The following is a 22236-nucleotide window of genomic DNA, read 5'->3' as shown; positions in this document are numbered from 1 at the left end:
ATATGGATCACACACTGGATCACAATGTAAAACAATGAAAACACATTCCAAATGACAACTACTTTAATGGTTAACACACTTACCACGTTGGTTTCACACGGTTTGATTTTGACTCAGTGAGAATATTAAGTAATTCCTTACAATGGACTATGTTCCTTAACATTCTAAAATTTATAAATTATCAAAGAATATAAAGAATGTGAATAGTGTTAAGTAAAGAGTCAAAATTTTTACGAATGCCTATCAGTCTGATTGAAAAAAATCATATTGCATCAGGCTGTCTCATTTCAATATGCGATGAAACGGTTCCAATAAAAGGGCCTACCTTGACATTATTTAAATAGGTCTGAGCAAATGAGATTGCACGAGCCTAAAGATTCAATAATTAAAAAACACATTGAATTATAAATTGTACAATAATACTTGACAATATACGTTGTACGGGGCATCTCTATGTGAATGAAATCATTAAAAAACACATTGAATTATACGTTGTACAAAAACATTTGACAATATACGTTGTACAGGCATAACTATATGAATGAAATCATTAAAAAACACATTGAATTATACGTTGTACAATAACACTTGACAATGTACGTTGTACGGGGCATCACTATATGAATGAAAATGCCTTCAAGGAGATACATACAGGTTAGCTAAAACAGATAAGTTCCTTCCCTCATTTTATAAAAAACGTGCATCAATTCAGGCGGGAGATTGTTTCGTCTTCTTGGTAAACGGTTAAACTAACATTACATGAAGTATAACACAGCTGCATACAAGTCGAATATCTTCATTACAAAGAGGCTTGAGACACATTAAGGACATGTGAAACATTTACTTCCATTTGCTTTCCCAATTGCATTGTCACTATGATTCTATCGTTGGGCTTCACTTGTGTAAAACAGTCAAGATATCATAGCACGTATTGACGAAGAATCAACATAAAAACAATAAAACTTTCATATTTTGTTTGCTTTTATTACATGGCGAGCGTCACTTCCGGCAAAATGGCGCGCTTAGATTGGATCTTAAACATTTTTGCCGGAAGTGACGCTTTTTCGAATGTGAGTCGAAGGAAAAACACTCGGAAAACAGTTAAACTATCCAGACGATACAATATGGAGTGGAACAATAATGAAACAAACGATAAGAGAACACAAGAGGATATTTATGTACGAATGTGAGTCGAAGGAAAAACACTCGGAAAACAGTTAAACTATCCAGACGATACAATATGGAGTGGAACAATAATGAAACAAACGATAAGAGAACACAAGAAGATATTTAAGTACAATAGATTTACAAAGACAAACAGTTACCTCGCTATCGTCCACCACAGATGATGCCGAGTCGGAAACATTACAATCTCTGCTATTTTCAACAGATTTTTCATCCAATTGTGGTTGTATATTTTCTTTCTCAGAACTTTTTAAGATCACTGACTTGGCATTCGATGTCTGCATTGTGTCAACATTACCAGCTTCAGTTGTGGAGCTATTTGACCGACATCTCCCAGGATCAATGCTATCGTTGCTCTTGGATTGAGCGGTAGAAGTCGGAAGTTTTTCTTTTTCGTTTAGCAAACTTATCGGATTCGGTAATATTGGTCTCATCTTACTTTCCATCTTACTTTGTGCTGAAACAGGCTGTCTATCTCAAAAATGCAATGTATATTATAAAATAATATTAAAAAAACACGGGCACTGATTGGTCGAATACTCGAAAAAACTTTGTTCGTGCAACTCAATAATGCACGAGATTTCAGTCTCACAAAAATCTCGCAGGTTGCGTGGTTTGTGCGTGAAATTTTAATGGCGAAAATATAACAATTTTTATTAAAAAAACCCTTGCAATTTTTGCTTCCCACGCAAGAAACATTTTTGCCGGTCCATTATTTTCCCGTAATCGACCACGATCCAAAACGCGCAATTTTACAGTCAAATATAAACAAACTTCGTAATGTTAACAGCAAAACGCAAAATAAACGAAACGAAAAACCATTTACGAAGGTCATTCGAAGGAAAAAAACTTGGAAAACAGTTTAACTATCTAGACGATACAATTTGAAACGATTTATTTTTTATGGACAAAAACTAGTAAAGGGAAAGCCAACCGGTAAAAAACAGCAAGGACGAGAAAGAAAGCAAGTTTCGTTTCAGGTCAAATAATGCCATATAATAAACCTTTTTATTATCTCGCTTTCTCGGTCTTTACTGAGAAATACCGGACCTCTATTATTTTGTACAAACCTCACCTTACGGGCTCGGTCTGTACAAAAAAACTTCGGTCCGATATTTCTCCGTAAAGACCTCGCGCTCGATTATTAAGGGCTTATTAATGTCAAAAACAAACACTAATGCATTACACAAACAAGGAAAACGTCATAAATAAACAAGAAAAAATCAGGTAAAATTGTTCCATACCTTGTTGACACGTTTTTGTCTTTGCTAATCATAGAAGCTGTAGAATCATTAACTTTGGATAGAAGAGTTTCCTTCAAGTTATCTGTATTTTTAGCCGGAGAGCATGTTGATTCCATCAATGCTGAGTCTTTTTTTGTCCTTTGAGAGACATCTTTCAGCTCGAATGCAGTTATCTGTAAAGGCACAATTAATCTAGCACAGCTGTTTTCGTGAAGGAAGAGAAGACAACAGATTCAGATTCAAGATGATGATTCAGTGGTCGTATCAAAACAATTCTCCAAAACGTCAAACACAATTAACCAATTGACTTCCAACCAATGTACAATTAGTGTGTTATCAGGAAGTAAACAGGATCCATGACCTCTGCGGTGCCGGTGCAGTGCTCTGACCAACTGAGCTATGAAGTCACACAGTGGTGAGCAGGTCAATTTTGTTGGGCTCATGTTTTCTCGTGAAAGGAATGTCATAAGATGAATGTTTTTATGCAGTGCGGTGTTTGAAATTAAATGAAGATATGATCTTCGCACTTTGCTGGGCAATTTAAGCAATTGTCTCATGAACCTGAAAAATTCAGGTGACAATTTTATGAGACAATTGCTTAAATTTTCCAACAAAGTGCGAAGATCATATCTACATTTAATTTCAAACACCGCACTGCATAAAAACATTCTTCATAGGAAGTAAACAATCGTTAAAATATTTGGGATTTTAAATTCGCAACACTTTTCATTGGTTGAAAGGCTACAAAATTTACTGGATAGCGTTGTCCATTGGATAGCCATTTTTTAAACGTTTAAAAACCTCTTGAAAAGGGAAAAATATAAGATTTTAACGGAGCAATCGCTGAAATTAAATAATGCTTGTAAAATTACTACATTTCTTTGTCCTAACGAAAATATATGCACTTTTTTACAAGTTTGAAAATTTTACTGTCCAATGGATAACGCAATCCAGGCCTTGAGGAGCTTCCCCAGATGTGCTTGTTTGAACATCCGGCATAGAAGTTTTTTCCATTTGTTTTGCTGGGGATATGCCACACTTCCCCTCAATCTTACCAAGCCTCATCTATCACAGAAATGCTTCATCGAATATAGGACTACTCCACAAAAATCAGGCGAAATTGGGGAAACATACCTCTGAAATTTCATGCGTCGTTCTTGAAGGTGTAGCAACAGCAGGCATAGTAGTATTGGGTGACTGAGAAGCATTATATGGGAGTGAAGTTAGTGCAACTGAGGGAGGGGTGATAGAAGAAGTAATTGACTGAGAGGTAGTTGATGGGAGTGAAGTTAGTGCAACTGAGGGAGGGGTGATAGAAGAGGTAATTGACGGAGACGTAGTAGATGGGCATGAAGATAGAATAACTGAAGGAGGGGTAACAGAAGAAGAGTTTCCGGAATTAAGGTCTATTTTGTTTACATCACCCTCAGATGGTTTTATAGTCTTTTTCTTTCTATTGTCTTTCTTCTTACACGAAATAGGAGATGGTTTCTTTGACTTGGTGGGTACTTTAACTGGGTTGAGTTTCTTGTACCATGATGGAGTGGTATCTTTGTTGCGCACAGCATAGTGTGTAGAATTCTTCGTTTTTTCCTCTGCATTCGCTAAATAATGGCGTTCATAGAACAAACATAAAACTTTAAAATCAACTTCATATTTGCATATCAGACGCATTATAATAGTAGATTGAATCAGATGGATGTTATGTTATCCTTCTTTGCTGGTCGTTTTATTAATTCTTATGTCATGTTTGTTGGCGTAGTTGAGTGCTCTCTGTTTCATATTTGTATATCATAAGCATTATAATAGTAGATTGAATCAGATGGATGTTACGTTGTCCGTTTTTGCTGGTCGTTCTTTTAATTCTTATGTCGTGTTTGTTGGCGAAGTTGAGTGCTTTCTGTTTCATATTTGTATATCATACGCATTATAATAGTAGATTGAATCAGATGGATGTTACGTTGTCCGTTTTTGCTGGTCGTTCTTTTAATTCTCCTGTCGTCTTTGTTGGCGTAGTTGAGTGCTTTCTGTTTGTTTATTGCTGCTTGTTTTATTTCTGCATGTTGGTGGATGATATTTTGAATTTCGTCTTAAATGTCGAGTAGATCTCCCTGGAGTTAGCAAAATGATTAGTGTTTCGATTTTTGATGTAAAACAAATTGTCTAAATTAACTTTTCGACAGGTTTTCCGTTGCTGAAAAAAAGTGCTTTCGAATTAACAATTAGATTACGAGACCGAATCAACAAATGTAGTTGCTTCCAATGATTTAGAACCCAATTCACTAAATAACTGACTCCGCCGAAATTGTATAGTAATGAGTGAGGCAAGCCGCCATCTTGAAAGGTGGCAAACCTGACGATATTTACGACTAATATCTGCTTTTTCTGAGTTGATATAGGGTCGCGAAGTTAATAGTCTAGGTTTGATTCTTAAAGTGTTTGATAGGATGGGTTTTTTAAACTTTGTTTTAACTTATTTTTCATTTTGAGCTTTGTTTTTTGCCACCTTTCAAGATGGCGTCCTTGCCTCACCTTGACACGGTAGTTAGACGTCTAGAGGATTGGGTTCTAAATCATTGGAAGCAACTACACGCATCACGGAAATCGAGAGGGAGAAATCTAATTGTTTTAGTAGAATCATATTAGTATTCATAAAGAAAAGGGTTGCTAAAGTTTTTCTTATTTCGTTGTTTTATCCATTTGTTGTAGTTGACATCGTTTACACCAAAAAGCAAACGACTCTTGTTACTCGCAATGTTTTGAAAATTGGAATGCCGGTAGAGTAGCCAATCAAATCGAAGCATTTCAAATAGAATACTAGTATGATTCTACTAACAAGTAATAGCAACGTAAAATAAAAAGATCACAACAGATGTTATATAAAAGCATTGAAATCGACTGATGTAACCGATTTCCTTGCCTTAAGCTACGTGCAAACGCGTTCAAACATGTTCACTCAACATTGTAGACTCAACATGTTGAGCACATTTGCACAGCCTGTTGAGTGGTGTTGAGTTGTGTTGACTCAACATGTTGTGCACATTTGCACACCGTGTTGGGTTGTGTTGACTCAACATGTTGAGCACATTTGCATACCCTGTTGAGTTGTGTTGAGTTGTGTTGAGTGGTGTTGAGTGGTGTTGAGATGTGTTGAGCGTTGTTGAAAGAAGTTTGGACTTCTTCAAACTTTCACTCAACGACGCTAAACATTTTCTTTGTTCCACGCTCATTGATGCGTGTCTAAACATTGTTTAGTGCGTTTGAACAGCTCAATTAACAATGTTGAGCTTACGCATGCGCGCTGTGCGGCGTATATTATTGTAAAAATGGCGTCACTGAATATGTGTGTTCCTGCCGTTGCTAGGCATCGTGGAATATTTTATCTCATAGGTTCAACACGTTGAGAGCGTTTGCACACATCGCTAAACATCACACAACAAGAGCAAGACAATGTTGAATAAATGTTGAGTCAACATGTTGAAGGCGTTTGCACACATCGCTAAACATCACACAACAAGAGCAGGACAATGTTGAGTAAATGTTGAGTCAACACGTTGAAGGCGTTTGCACATCGCTAAACATCACACAACAAGAGCAGGACAATGTTGAGTAAATGTTGAGTCAACACGTTGAAGGCGTTTGCACACATCGCTAAACATCACACAACAAGAGCAGGACAATGTTGAATAAATGTTGAGTCAACATGTTGAAGGCGTTTGCACACATCGCTAAACATCACACAACAAGTGCAGGACAATGTTGAGTCAACATGTTGAGCGCGTTTGCACGTGGCTTTACCTGGCATGGCAGGAATGCGAGGTAGTAAAGGAACAATGCCCGTGTTTTCAAATTCCTTGACGACATTATCGTAAGCTCGCTTCGAGCACATGTTCTTCCGCCTTATTTTGATTTGATTCAACGTCTTCACGGGAAGAAAACATTTCTTGATGTCACTCCAGGAACGACCGCATTTCTCAAGACCCAAGACAAGAAGATTATCCTCGCTTTGTAGAAACTTCTCGCCCCGACTTGGTATCGATTTTTTCACGTTAAAAGTCACGTGTGGTAATATATCCGGGTATGCAAAGAAAGGTGATGACGTCATTATAGTTTTAAGTTCATCCGGGATAACAAGAGGTGACGTGCTTTTAATTGATTTTGTTGTCTTCGTCGAAACAGGTGATGGCCAAGGGATGTTCATCAATCTAAAAACGTTTAAGAACACGATATATACTATTTTCTCTTTTCACCTGAACGAATCACTATTTCCTAAATCATATAAAATAGAAGCAGCTACATGGAAACATAGAAATACCTATATATAATGGACTCCGTCGATTTCGACGTATGAGGGTTCCACAAAGTGGAACACTTATAGTGAAGGTCACTTATAGTGAAGGCCAGACTACAATCACTCGTACCCTTCACGCAACCACAACGCTGATATCAGCGTGACACAGTGTGACATGGCTGCAACATTGCAGATGCCGATACAGTCCATCCGAGGACATAGTTTCCTCTACCAAATTTCCCTCACATGGCTTTGGTCAACTCGGGCTAGGTTTACTGACACATTGCCAAATGTGCCACGAGCCGGGATTGAACCCGCGCCGTCTGGCTTACAGCTCACGCAATTAACCATTCAGCCACCCGCCCCGTCCATAGAAATACCTACTATGTTTCTGAATGGAAAATTTCATTTCAATATCTTCCTAGTTCATTTCTATTTTCAATGCATGCACACTTGCGGTTCAAGAGTTGAATTTAAGAACTAGACGACGTTTTCAGAGACATGTTGTTTTTTACGATATCTAACTTTTTTTTTGAACTAGACGACGTTTTCAGAGACATGTTGTTTTTTACGATATCCAACTTTTGAACTAGACGACGTTTTCAGAGACATGTTGTTTTTTACGATATCTAACTTTTTTTTTGAACTAGACGACGTTTTCAGAGACATGTTGTTTTTTACGATATCCAACTTTTTTTTGAACTAGACGACGTTTTCAGAGACATGTTGTTTTTTACGATATCTAACTTTTGTGCTATTTAACATCTTTCGCTAACTTTATTGTCAAGAAACGTTGTATTTTTTCAAAACTGAGAAGTGCGCGCGGAAACTCGGCCTTTCATGCAATCTGATTGGCTGCAGTAGAGGGCGGAAGTTTGCGGTCCAGAATCCTATAGCCAAATACTTGAGTGAAGACTTGTTCTTGTTCTGTTTTGTTTTGTTATAAAAACCTTGGATGGTAGTAATCCGAAGCCATCATCAGAGAAAATATATAATATATTAATCCTAACACGGTTAATATGCACATGGAAAACATGTGACTTGGACGAGATTTGAACTCGCACCTTTGGGATACTAGTCCGCCGTTCTAATCCGTTTTAAGTGAATTTTGAATTCCCCAAAGTAGCTGAAATGAACAGAAAAGTTTCGATTCTTTACATTGCCGCCATTGTTGAATCAAACAGCACAATCTAGAAGCACTGTCGCCTTCAGAAAAAATAAATACGTTATTTACCGTTCAGGTCAGTCAGGATAGAAAAATATTTCCCCTCGATCTTAAAAACATCTTCGACCTTAAAAACATCCTCGATCTTAAAAACATCCTGGATCTTAAAAACATCCTCGATCTTAAAAACATCCTCGATCTTAAAAACATCCTGGATCTTAAAAACATCCTCGATCTTAAAACATCCTGGATCTTAAAACATCCTCGATCTTAAAACATCCTCGATCTTAAAACATCCTCGATCTTAAAACATCCTCGATCTTAAAACATCCTCGATCTTAAAACATCCTCGATCTTAAAACATCCTCGATCTTAAAACATCCTCGATCTTAAAACATCCTCGATCTTAAAACATCCTCGATCTTAAAACATCCTCGATCTTAAAAACATCCTCGATCTTAAAACATCCTCGATCTTAAAACATCCTCGATCTTAAAACATCCTCGATCTTAAAAATATCCTCGATCTTAAAAACATCCTCGATCTTAAAAACATCCTCGATCTTAAAAACATCCTCGATCTTAAAACATCCTCGATCTTAAAACATCCTCAATCTTAAAACATCCTCGATCTTAAAACATCCTCGATCTTAAATACATCCTCGATCTTAAAAACATTCTCAATCTTAAAAACATCCTCGATCTTAAAAACATCCTGGATCTTAAAAACATCCTCGATCTTAAAAATATCCTCGATCTTAAAAACATCCTCGATCTTAAAAACATCCTCGATCTTAAATACATCCTCGATCTTAAAAACATCCTCGATCTAAAAACATCCTCGATCTTAAAACATCCTCGATCTTAAATACATCCTCAATCTTAAAACATCCTCGATCTTAAAACATCCTCGATCTTAAAACATCCTCGATCTTAAAAACATCCTCGATCTTAAAAACATCCTCGATCTTAAAAACATCCTCGATCTTAAATACATCCTCGATCTTAAAACATCCTCAATCTTAAAACATCCTCGATCTTAAAACATCCTCGATCTTAAAACATTCTCGATCTTAAAACATCCTCGATCTTAAAAATATCCTCGATCTTAAAAACATCCTCGATCTTAAAACATCCTGGATCTTAAAATATCCTCGATCTTAAAACATCCTCGATCTTAAAAACATCCTCGATCTTAAAACATCCTCGATCTTAAAACATCCTCGATCTTAAAACATCCTCGATCTTAAAACATCCTCGATCTTAAAAACATCCTCGATCTTAAAATATCCTCGATCTTAAAATATCCTCGATCTTAAAAATATCCTCGATCTTAAAACATCCTCGATCTAAAAACATCCTCGATCTTTAAAACATCCTCGATCTTAAAACATCCTCGATCTTAAAACATCCTCGATCTTAAAACATCCTCGATCTTAAAACATCCTCGATCTTAAAACATCCTGGATCTTAAAACATCCTCGATCTTAAAACATCCTCGATCTTAAAAACATCCTCGATCTTAAAAATATCCTCGATCTTAAAAATATCCTCGATCTTAAAAATATCCTCGATCTTAAAACATCCTCGATCTAAAAACATCCTCGATCTTTAAAACATCCTCGATCTTAAAACATCCTCGATCTTAAAACATCCTCGATCTTAAAACATCCTCGATCTTAAAACATCCTCGATCTTAAAACATCCTGATCTTAAAACATCCTCGATCTTAAAACATCCTCGATCTTAAAACATCCTCGATCTTAAAACATCCTCGATCTTAAAACATCCTCGATCTTAAAACATCCTCGATCTTAAAAACATCCTCGATCTTAAAATATCCTCGATCTTAAAAACATCCTCGATCTTAAAACATCCTCGATCTTAAAACATCCTCGATCTTAAAACATCCTCGATCTTAAAACATCCTCGATCTTAAAACATCCTGGATCTTAAAAACATCCTTGATCTTAAAAACATCCTCGATCTTAAAAACATCCTCGATTTTAAAAACATTCTCGATCTTAAAAACATCCTCGATCTTAAAACATCCTCGATCTTAAAAACATCCTCGATCTTAAATACATCCTCGATCTTAAAAACATCCTCGATCTAAAAACATCCTCGATCTTTAAAACATCCTCGATCTTAAATACATCCTCGATCTTAAAAACATCCTCGATCTTAAAAACATCCTTGATCTTAAAACATCCTTGATCTTAAAACATCCTCGATCTTAAAAACATCCTCGATCTTAAAACATCCTCGATCTTAAAACATCCTCGATCTTAAAACATCCTCAATCTTAAAACATCCTCGATCTTAAAACATCCTCGATCTTAAATACATCCTCGATCTTAAAACATTCTCAATCTTAAAACATCCTCGATCTTAAAACATCCTGGATCTTAAAACATCCTCGATCTTAAAATATCCTCGATCTTAAAACATCCTCGATCTTAAAACATCCTCGATCTTAAATACATCCTCGATCTTAAAACATCCTCGATCTAAAAACATCCTCGATCTTAAAACATCCTGGATCTTAAAACATCCTCGATCTTAAAACATCCTCGATCTTAAAACATCCTCGATCTTAAAACATCCTCGATCTTAAAACATCCTCGATCTTAAAACATCCTCGATCTTAAAACATCCTCGATCTTAAAAATATCCTCGATCTTAAAAACATCCTCGATCTTAAAACATCCTCGATCTTAAAACATCCTCGATCTTAAAAACATCCTCGATCTTAAAAACATCCTCGATCTTAAAAACATCCTGGATCTTAAAAACATCCTTGATCTTAAAAACATCCTCGATCTTAAAAACATCCTCGATTTTAAAAACATTCTCGATCTTAAAACATCCTCGATCTTAAAACATCCTCGATCTTAAAACATCCTCGATCTTAAATACATCCTCGATCTTAAAAACATCCTCGATCTAAAAACATCCTCGATCTTTAAAACATCCTCGATCTTAAATACATCCTCGATCTTAAAACATCCTCGATCTTAAAACATCCTTGATCTTAAAACATCCTTGATCTTAAAACATCCTCGATCTTAAAACATCCTTGATCTTAAAACATCCTTGATCTTAAAAACATCCTCGATCTTAAAACATCCTCGATCTTAAAACATCCTCGATCTTAAAACATCCTCGATCTTAAAACATTCTCAATCTTAAAACATCCTCGATCTTAAAACATCCTGGATCTTAAAACATCCTCGATCTTAAAAATATCCTCGATCTTAAAACATCCTCGATCTTAAAACATCCTCGATCTTAAATACATCCTCGATCTTAAAACATCCTCGATCTAAAAACATCCTCGATCTTAAAACATCCTGGATCTTAAAACATCCTCGATCTTAAAACATCCTCGATCTTAAAACATCCTCGATCTTAAAAACATCCTCGATCTTAAAAACATCCTCGATCTTAAAACATCCTCGATCTTAAAAACATCCTCGATCTTAAAAATATCCTCGATCTTAAAACATCCTCGATCTTAAAACATCCTCGATCTTAAAACATCCTCGATCTTAAAACATCCTCGATCTTAAAACATTCTCAATCTTAAAACATCCTCGATCTTAAAAACATCCTCGATCTTAAAACATCCTCGATCTTAAAACATCCTCGATCTTAAAAACATCCTCGATCTTAAAAACATCCTCGATCTTAAAAACATCCTCGATCTTAAAAACATCCTCGATCTTAAATACATCCTCGATCTTAAAACATCCTCAATCTTAAAAACATCCTCGATCTTAAAACATCCTCGATCTTAAAAACATTCTCGATCTTAAAAACATCCTCGATCTTAAAAATATCCTCGATCTTAAAAACATCCTCGATCTTAAAAACATCCTCAATCTTAAAAACATCCTCGATCTTAAAAACATCCTCGATCTTAAAAACATCCTCCTTCTTAAAATCATCCTCGATCTTAAAAACATCCTGGATCTTAAAAACATCCTCGATCTTAAAAACATCCTCCTTCTTAAAATCATCCTCGATATGCGTCCTCGGGAAGATATTTTCCTATATGGACTGACGTAAACGGTAAAAAACATATATCTATTCAACATCCATAATATCAAACTGTTTTGTCTTGAGATATGCTATTTATCATCTTCCACTAACATTAGTGTCAAAAGTAAAGTCATACATCCACGATGTCAAACTGTTGCCTTTTGGTATGCTATTTAGCATCTTCCACTAACATTAGTGTCAAAAGTAAAGTCATTCATCCACGATGTCAAACTGCTGCCTTTTGGTATGCTATTTAGCATCTTCCACTAACATTAGTGTCAAAAGTAAAGTCATTCATCCACGATGTCAAACTGCTGCCTTTTGGTATGCTATTTAGCATCTTCCACTAACATTAGTGTCAAAAGTGAAGTAATACATCCACAATATCAAACTGTTGCCTTTTGGTATGCTATTTAGCATCTTCCACTAACATTAGTGTCAAAAGTGAAGTCATACATCCACAATATCAAACTGTTGCCTTTTGGTATGCTATTTAGCACCTTCCACTAACATTAGTGTCAAAAGTGAAGTAATACATCCACAATATCAAACTGTTGCCTTTTGGTATGCTATTTAGCATCTTCCACTAACATTGGTGTCAAAAGTGAAGTAATACATCCACAATATCAAACTGTTGCCTTTTGGTATGCTATTTAGCATCTTCCACGAATTCTTGCCAAAAGACGTTGATCCTCGAGTCTCAATGTTTCCTCGACTTCGAAACATTGAGACGCTTGGAAAATAAAACTCACCATTTCCCTCGGGAGCATACATTAAGTGTTCATTAATAGATAGATTTTAACTGTGTGAAACACAAATACAGACAATATAGCGTACCTTTGAGCCTCATCAAGTTGAACAGACGAGAAGACAGGAGGTAAGGCATACTTATTGTAAGCAAGACGAGATACGTATACAGAACTGGCCATATCATTCATTCGAATCATGTCTTGAAATAACTCCTCACAAGATGACGTCACATAACTGAGGTCTGGATGTTCTTTAGAAAGTAGAGATGTCTGCACCAACAGCTGCGTGTGCTAAACAAGAGATTATAATATAAACACAATGAAACGCGTGCGCTGATTGGTCTAGAGCTGAGTTTGCATTAGTTAGTGCAAAACACATCTGAGCGCAACCAATCAAATCAATCTAAACAATCAATCAGTCAAAGAGAATTTGCAAATCGATCATGAATACATTTTAGAGGAAAAATTAAAATGTTTGTCTTTTTTCGCATTATTGTTATTTTATAAAAGAAATAAAACATGTTTTTCGTGTTTGCACTGACTTATGCAAACCTCGGAGACGTTTGTGAGAACTCTCGAGCATGTGCAACCCTCGACCTTCGGTCTCTGGCTTGCACTGATCTGCTCTCGAGTTCTCCCGAAGGTCTCCTCGGTTTGCATAAGCCCGTGCAAACACAGTTAACATGTAATCAACCTTCATGTAACACATTTAACATAAACGACAAATTTCTTTTAAGCAAAACATGTTTCGGCATACTTTATGCCATCTTCAGTGCGAAGTGAATCAATATAGGAAGTTTACATCATAATATGTTATGGTGATAAAGCGGAAGTATCGAATAGTTATGAATAATTACTTAAAGTTGATTAAGGAGTTATAACCCTAACAAAATCGAAACTCAACAAGTTTAACAAAATTACTCAGAGATTTCAGTTGATTATTTTGTTCATTTCTTGAGAGGGAAGAGGCATTTATTTGAGTTCTAACGCAGAAAAATAACAGTTTTAAGCGGAATAGATTAAGTACAACATAAATGTAAGAAATTTTCCATAGTTGTTGCGCAAACATGAGCACAAAATGTTGCGCAAACATGAGCACAAAAATGTTGCGCAAACAAAAAAAACATGAGCAACAAAAGGCGATGAAAATAACACGATAGCTTGTCTGTAAATCAACATGATAACTTGTTCTGGTATGATGGATCTGTTCATATCGTTGAATATTGTTGTTGACAAACAAAAAACATGAGCAACAAAAGGCCATGAAAATAACACGATAGCTTGTCTGTAAATCAACATGATAACTTGTTCTGGTATGATGGATCTGTTCATATCGTTGAATATTGTTGTTGACAAACAATTTATTTGTATATAAATACCTGTCTCGGATAACACGCTTGCATGTAATAACGAACTCGGAGGATAAAAAATAAAAATACTTTTTTGAAGAACATATACTTTTACAATGGTACTTGGTAGTTTGTAAAGAACTACATGTTACCTAACAACCTCCGTCGTCAAGCAAAAACCTGCTAAGCAACATGCTGCTTAGCTAACATCATAAATCATAGCCACGAACCAAACTGCACGAACAGTTGTTCAGATATTGCAGAAGCTCGATAAGGGGGTGATCATAAAGAGCGATTTGCGATAATCACGCAATTACCTTTTGAAGCTGTTCCACCAAACACTGCCGATGTCGTAAAAAAATTGTGCAATCGTCGTCATTTGTTGACCTACAACAAAATACGTTAAAAGACAATGACTGTCTGTGGTCGTATTAGCTTGAAGTAAATAAAAGGTCCATGATATAAAGAAAGACATGGCAGTTTATGGAAGGCAAGATAAACCGTTAACAGTTAAAAAAACACACGTCATTGAGCATAGCAATAGTTCAATATTTAAATAATAATTTAAAACAATTAATTTAAGTTTGTTGTTACAAGTGGCGAAGTCAGAACGGTATTTTATTGCACATTTACATATTCTACTCAAGGCAGTGTTCTACTGAAACTCAGCCCGGGCTAAAATTGCTCCATGTAATCGGCCCCTAAAATGGGCCTGGTCGCAAAAAAGTTGGAAAGGAGCCAATGTGAATAGGCTTGGACGTTAAATCATGTGACTAAATTTGTGAACACTTTGCTCAAAAACAAATTGTTCCAGATAATCCAAATGACAAGTATGCATTGTGATATTAAATAATGCGTGTGTCAGAAAGTTTTATTTGAAAACTTCAAAGTACCACTAAGCCATCACAAACATTTTCGTTTCATTAATTTCACGTTTCCAGAATTTTATATCCGGTTATTTTAATAAATAAAATTGCGAGTTTGAAAGATAACGTTACCAGAAGTTTGCTTTTTTCTACACTTCACTAAAGTGCTGGTTTGAAAGAGAGTCCTCAGTCAAATTTAATCTGCATGGCTTTTTCCGTTTATACTATTCCTTACTTGCGTTTATACTATTGCCAACAAGTTTTCTTCGAAGAAGTTTAATATGAAAATATTAAAGTACAAGCCATACGCATTTTTATAACTGTTTTTAAGATAAACCATAAAACTCCTCATTTGACTCTTCAGTTTACTCCTCATTTGACTCTGAAAATGACTACCGCTAAGGTTGTCGAAACGTCAGTCAACAATAAACCATGAAACGTGTACAGGCAACGAATTTTCATTTGATGAATCAACACGTACCTGGATGGATTAAATTGAGGTACTGGAGTCTCGTCACTAAACTAAAGAAATAATTTGAAGGATATGTTTATTTACATCAGAACTTAAGTATAGGGAATATACAGTAGGTCCACTTCGTGTGCAACTGGCTGCTGTATATTTAATTGGATAACTGGATGCAGTTAGCCATTTCATCATTCCTATTGGTCGAAAAAACAACAATGACTGGCTATCACTATGGTAATCGCGGGCGTAATAAGATATGCGTGGCACGAAACATTCATTGGAGTGGCTCTACTGTATATTCACTATGCTGTGATCGGACTATAAAGAGTTACTAACGTAATAACCCCAGAAGTACACAAAATAAAGTTTGCACATGCATGCGTAAGATAGCACAGATGAAGAAAATGAGAGGTGTATACATGAAGTATTACGTATTCATAACTGAAATAATTGCATGCATTAGATTTCTTTTCTCTGAATAGATCATATACGATCGATAAATTCTTTGAAACCACTTGACACGAGCAAATTGTTTCGATGACAAAAGTTTTTTGATTGCTAACATAAAATCAGACGCAGTTATAAATTGAAATGCAGTTTGAGAAAAATGGCGAGGAAGTAGATAGAGAACAAGAGATGAAACAAGTCCACTGCACAACACAATTTACTATATAACTGTAATGCTCTAAACCAATCGGAATTAAGATTTTTTAATGCATATTACTGAAGCTAAAAAATAGTTTCATTCATAAGAATCGCAAAACATAGTTCTGTGAATTCTTTCTCAATCGCAGGTGGCACGAAATTGTTACATATGATGACCCAGGACATTTTGCCATTGATTGTTGAGTTATAGTGAGAAGCGAATATCGAATATCCATACGCTATGGAATAAAAAAGCGATTCGTGTAATCTGTAAGACGATTTTTCATCGTCCTCGAAGTCAAATGCTCCAGCACTCGACATGAAATTTTCTTTGGAAATTTGTATTCTAGTCTTCGAATTAAGGGGGGAAAGAAGTTCTTCAACTCTTTCCCTAGGATGCCAAATATCGTGCTGTTCCAATTCATCATGAACATACTCGTCTTTGCTGAGTACATCATCCATACGCTTTTTCATTTTCACGGTTTTTGACCAAAAGTCTTCATTATCACAAGGAATGCAAAACAAACGAACCAACACCATGTTACTAAGATAGTCTTCTGGTGGTCTAAGGTGACATGCTCTTCTACCGTTGATAGCAAGTAATTGCGACAAATTTTTCAGCAGGAAAATTCGAACTTTGATTTTCAATAAGTTTGCAAAATGCCATGTGAACTGCTGTCATAAGGGCAGCGGTAACAGTGACACCTTTCGATTTACAAGCTTTACGTAGGGCATTAGTTTGCTCCGGTGAAAATACTTTAAACACAAGTTCGCGAGTTTCAAAAGATGTGTGTTTCAATAAAGTCATAAGGTTTCTTTGGGAGCTGCGACAACACAATTCGTAATTTTAACCTTTCTGTAAACTTGACGAAATACCGTAATGGTGGAAAAGAAGATTTCATATATCTCCACAAGGATGGAGATTCATACTGATCTTTTAGTAAATGATAATAACTAGGCAGAACTTCCGGAGGTGATGACGTCAGTGTGCGAGGAGATTTCTTCCATGCGCTATAGGAATTTAATTCACTGAGAAACTGCTTACACATTTTAATGCCCGATACACCGTCCATGATACAGTGTTTTACTTGGAACACAATAGTGTTTTCATAGATATTTTCCTCCACAAGATATTCTTCACGGAATAAAACTGCTTGCCACAGCAATTCCGTCTTAAATTCCTGAACAGCAAGAACATGCCACGATTTCGACCATTTATAAGCACAAACATCAAATTTTATTAGTTGAATCATGTCTTCGACCTTATCAGGCTGAATTATGTCAAAAAAGGATTCTTCGCCAAAAAAGAATGACTTTGATACCTTTCTAAAAACAGCTCGAAGCATGGGTTGACTCATAGCCACTCGCAACAAACTGTGGCGAACGTTTGATTCCACTAAACTTTGCGTCGAACGAAGGACTAACACAAAACAAGAGTTACTCGTACCTTTACGTTCGTCACTCATTAAAAGAAACTCCTCCTCAAATTTGCCCAAACGTCTCCTTGAGCATACGTTTTTTAAACGCATACCTTTAGTCGATGAAATCATATAACGTATGAGTGCCCAAGCCAGCAATACAGCCATGAAAGCAATAAATATTTCAGTTTCAGCAACAAGCCACATTTTCACCAAAGATAAAGACCGCCAGACGATAATCAACGGTTTAAAAAAACCACTGCGAAGTTGGCACAGGAATTGAACAATACGTTATCACGGAACCGATCGAATTTTGTTTTGTATTTTGTAATTGCAACAGTGCGGTATATAAATATGAATAATATGATACTGATGAATGCACGAGAACAGACAGTAGCGACAGAAACTGAAGATAATTAGAATAATGATTCTACGTAGACTACAGAATATAAGTGCGGTATATAAATATGAATAATATGATACTAATGAATGCACGAGAACAGACAGTAGCGACAGAAACTGAAGATAATTAGAATAATGATTCTACGTAGACTACAGAATATAAGTGCGGTATATAAATATGAATAATATGATACTAATGAATGCACGAGAACAGACAGTAGCGACAGACACTGAAGATAATTAGAATAATGATTCTACGTAGATTACAGAACATATTGCAAATGTGTTTATTTCTACTATAAAACAAAAAAAGCATGATTCTCCTAATGAAATGATACGGTCAAGAAGAACGTCTGATATTAAATGCAAACATCATAAATTCCACGCAAAAAAACTTCATGTCATAACAATGAGCAAATATATTTCAACGGTTTGCAAAGCTCGATGTGCCCTTGATGACCTTCTCGGAATCTATCGATAAATTCTTTGAAACCGCTTCATATGAGAGGTATACATGAAGTATTACGTATTCATAACTTAAATAACTGCATGCATTAGATTTCTTTTCTCTGAATATATCATATACGATCGATAAATTCTTTGAAACCACTTGACATGAGCAAAATTTTTCTACGACGAAAGTGCTAATATCAAATCAGACGCAATTATAAATTGAATGCAGTTTGAGAAAAATGGCGAGGAAGTAGAAAGAGAACAAGAGATTAAACAAGTCCACTGCACAACACAATTTACTATATAACTGTAATGCTCTAAACCAATCGGAATTAAGATTTTTTAATGCATATTACTGAAGCTAAAAAATAGTTTCCTTCATGAGAATCGCAAAACATAGTTCTGTGAATTCTTTCTCAATCGCAGGTGGCACGAAATTGTTACATATGATGACCCAAGACATTTTGCCATTGATTGTTGAGTTAAAGTGACAAGAGAATGTCGAATATCCATACGGTATGAAATAAAACAGTGATTCGTGTAATCTGTAAGACGTCATCTTATCGTCCTCGAAGTCAAATGTTTCAGCGCTGTAATTTGTAAGACGTCATCTTATCGTCCTCGAAGTCAAATGTTCCAGCACTGTAATCTGTAAGACGTCATCTCATCGTCCTCGAAGTCAAATGTTCCAGCGCTGTAATCTGTAAGACGTCATCTCATCGTCCTTGAAGTCAAATGTTCCAGCGCTGTAATCTGTAAGACGTCATCTTATCGTCCTCGAAGTCAAATGTTCCAGCGCTGTAATCTGTAAGACGTCATCTTATCGTCCTCGAAGTCAAATGTTCCAGCACTGTAATCTGTAAGACGTCATCTCATCGTCCTCGAAGTCAAATGTTCCAGCGCTGTAATCTGTAAGACGTCATCTTATCGTCCTCGAAGTCAAATGTTCCAGCACTGTAATCTGTAAGACGTCATCTCATCGTCCTCGAAGTCAAATGTTCCAGCGCTGAAATCTGTAAGACGTCATCTTATCGTCCTCGAAGTCAAATGTTCCAGCGCTGTAATCTGTAAGACGTCATCTTATCGTCATCGAAGTCAAATGTTCCAGCACTGTAATCTGTAAGACGTCATCTCATCGTCCTCGAAGTCAAATGTTCCAGCGCTGTAATCTGTAAGACGTCATCTTATCGTCCTCGAAGTCAAATGTTCCAGCGCTGTAATCTGTAAGACGTCATCTGATCGTCCTCGAAGTCAAATGTTCCAGCTCTGTAATCTGTAAGACGTCATCTCATCGTCCTCGAAGTCAAATGTTCCAGCGCTGAAATCTGTAAGACGTCATCTTATCGTCCTCGAAGTCAAATGTTCCAGCGCTGTAATCTGTAAGACGTCATCTTATCGTCCTCGAAGTCAAATGTTCCAGCACTGTAATCTGTAAGACGTCATCTCATCGTCCTCGAAGTCAAATGTTCCAGCGCTGTAATCTGTAAGACGTCATCTCATCGTCCTCGAAGTCAAATGTTCCAGCGCTGTAATCTGTAAGACGTCATCTTATCGTCCTCGAAGTCAAATGTTCCAGCGCTGTAATCTGTAAGACGTCATCTTATCGTCCTCGAAGTCAAATGTTCCAGCACTGTAATCTGTAAGACGTCATCTCATCGTCCTCGAAGTCAAATGTTCCAGCGCTGTAATCTGTAAGACGTCATCTTATCGTCCTCGAAGTCAAATGTTCCAGCACTGTAATCTGTAAGACGTCATCTCATCGTCCTCGAAGTCAAATGTTCCAGCGCTGAAATCTGTAAGACGTCATCTTATCGTCCTCGAAGTCAAATGTTCCAGCGCTGTAATCTGTAAGACGTCATCTTATCGTCATCGAAGTCAAATGTTCCAGCACTGTAATCTGTAAGACGTCATCTCATCGTCCTCGAAGTCAAATGTTCCAGCGCTGTAATCTGTAAGACGTCATCTTATCGTCCTCGAAGTCAAATGTTCCAGCGCTGTAATCTGTAAGACGTCATCTTATCGTCCTCGAAGTCAAATGTTCCAGCTCTGTAATCTGTAAGACGTCATCTCATCGTCCTCGAAGTCAAATGTTCCAGCGCTGAAATCTGTAAGACGTCATCTTATCGTCCTCGAAGTCAAATGTTCCAGCGCTGTAATCTGTAAGACGTCATCTTATCGTCCTCGAAGTCAAATGTTCCAGCACTGTAATCTGTAAGACGTCATCTCATCGTCCTCGAAGTCAAATGTTCCAGCGCTGTAATTTGTAAGACGTCATCTTATCGTCCTCGAAGTCAAATGTTCCAGCGCTGTAATCTGTAAGACGTCATCTTATCGTCCTCGAAGTCAAATGTTCCAGCGCTGTAATCTGTAAGACGTCATCTTATCGTCCTCGAAGTCAAATGTTCCAGCGCTGTAATCTGTAAGACGTCATCTTATCGTCCTCGAAGTCAAATGTTCCAGCGCTGTAATCTGTAAGACGTCATCTTATCGTCCTCGAAGTCAAATGTTCCAGCACTGTAATCTGTAAGACGTCATCTCATCGTCCTCGAAGTCAAATGTTCCAGCGCTGTAATCTGTAAGACGTCATCTTATCGTCCTCGAAGTCAAATGTTCCAGCACTGTAATCTGTAAGACGTCATCTCATCGTCCTCGAAGTCAAATGTTCCAGGGCTGTAATCTGTAAGACGTCATCTTATCGTCCTCGAAGTCAAATGTTCCAGCGCTGTAATCTGTAAGACGTCATCTTATCGTCCTCGAAGTCAAATGTTCCAGCACTGTAATCTGTAAGACGTCATCTCATCGTCCTCGAAGTCAAATGTTCCAGCGCTGTAATCTGTAAGACGTCATCTTATCGTCCTCGAAGTCAAATGTTCCAGCACTGTAATCTGTAAGACGTCATCTCATCGTCCTCGAAGTCAAATGTTCCAGGGCTGTAATCTGTAAGACGTCATCTTATCGTCCTCGAAGTAAAATGTTCCAGCACTCGACATGAAATTTTCTTTGGAAATTTGTATTCTAGTCTTCGAATTATGTGGGAAAGAAGTTCCTCAACTCTTTATCGTTAAGTCGACAACCAGGCAATTTCAAAGTTTCGTGCGCATTTTACTCACAAACATTTTACATACGTAAAACGCATAATATATATATTTACGTTAACGTACCTCATTCAAAAATTGCTCCAAAAGATCTGTAAGTTCTTTCTCTAATATTTGAAAACAAAAAAGTAACAATTATTTCTCATGAAATCCACCAACAATGAACAAAACTAAAGCTGGAAAAATCTTGATGATGTATCATTCATGCATCCAAAAAGTCTCTTTCACAAACGTGCTGCATGCATAAATGCTCTATGTAATCTAGTAATAAGACATGAACGGTTTGCTACGTTGATTCCCGATTGCAAAGCAAACGCATTCAATATCTGGTGGCAATAAATCATGTCTTGAAGTTATTTATGAGTACAAACAATATTGGTAGATAAAAACAACGTGGCAATAAATCATGTCTTGAAGTTATTTATGAGTACAAACAATATTGGCAGATAAAAACAACGTGGCAATGAATCATGTCTTGAAGTTATTTATGAGTACAAACGACATTGGCAGATAAAAACAACGTGGCAATAAATCATGTCTATAAGTTATTTATGAGTACAAACAATATTGGTAGATAAAAACAACGTGGCAATAAATCATGTCTTGTAGTTATTTATGAGTACAAACAATATTGGCAGATAAAACAACGTGGCAATAAATCATGTCTTGTAGTTATTTATGAGTACAAACAATATTGGCAGATAAAAACAACGAGGCAATAAATCATGTCTTGTAGTTATTTATGAGTACAAACAATATTGGCAGATAAAAACAACGTCGCAATAAATCATGTCTTGAAGTTATTTATGAGTACAAACAACATTGGCAGATAAAAACAACGTGACAATAAATCATGTCTTGTAGT

At 36.5% G+C, this 22236-nt stretch overlaps 1 protein-coding gene across 1 annotated transcript in view; it reads right to left on the bottom strand.

Moving 5' to 3' along the window:
• Window positions 1-262: 262 nt before the first annotated feature.
• LOC124454169 (GON-4-like protein) overlaps window positions 263-22236 on the bottom strand; it is a 37499-nt gene continuing 15525 nt past the window's right edge. Inside the window, exons 12-21 of the mRNA XM_047004976.1 lie at window positions 21438-21478; window positions 15374-15414; window positions 14344-14413; window positions 12766-12968; window positions 6228-6634; window positions 3706-4033; window positions 3564-3639; window positions 2430-2602; window positions 1326-1656; window positions 263-370 (exon numbers count right to left, since the gene is read on the bottom strand). Of these exons, the coding sequence (XP_046860932.1) occupies window positions 263-370; window positions 1326-1656; window positions 2430-2602; window positions 3564-3639; window positions 3706-4033; window positions 6228-6634; window positions 12766-12968; window positions 14344-14413; window positions 15374-15414; window positions 21438-21478 (1778 nt within the window). The remainder of the gene's footprint in view (window positions 371-1325; window positions 1657-2429; window positions 2603-3563; window positions 3640-3705; window positions 4034-6227; window positions 6635-12765; window positions 12969-14343; window positions 14414-15373; window positions 15415-21437; window positions 21479-22236) is intronic.

The sequence above is a fragment of the Xenia sp. Carnegie-2017 genome, unplaced genomic scaffold (assembly GCF_021976095.1).
Source record: "Xenia sp. Carnegie-2017 unplaced genomic scaffold, XeniaSp_v1 HiC_scaffold_3, whole genome shotgun sequence".
Lineage (NCBI taxonomy): Eukaryota > Metazoa > Cnidaria > Anthozoa > Malacalcyonacea > Xeniidae > Xenia > Xenia sp. Carnegie-2017.
This window is presented reverse-complemented; position numbering and strand designations above follow the sequence as displayed.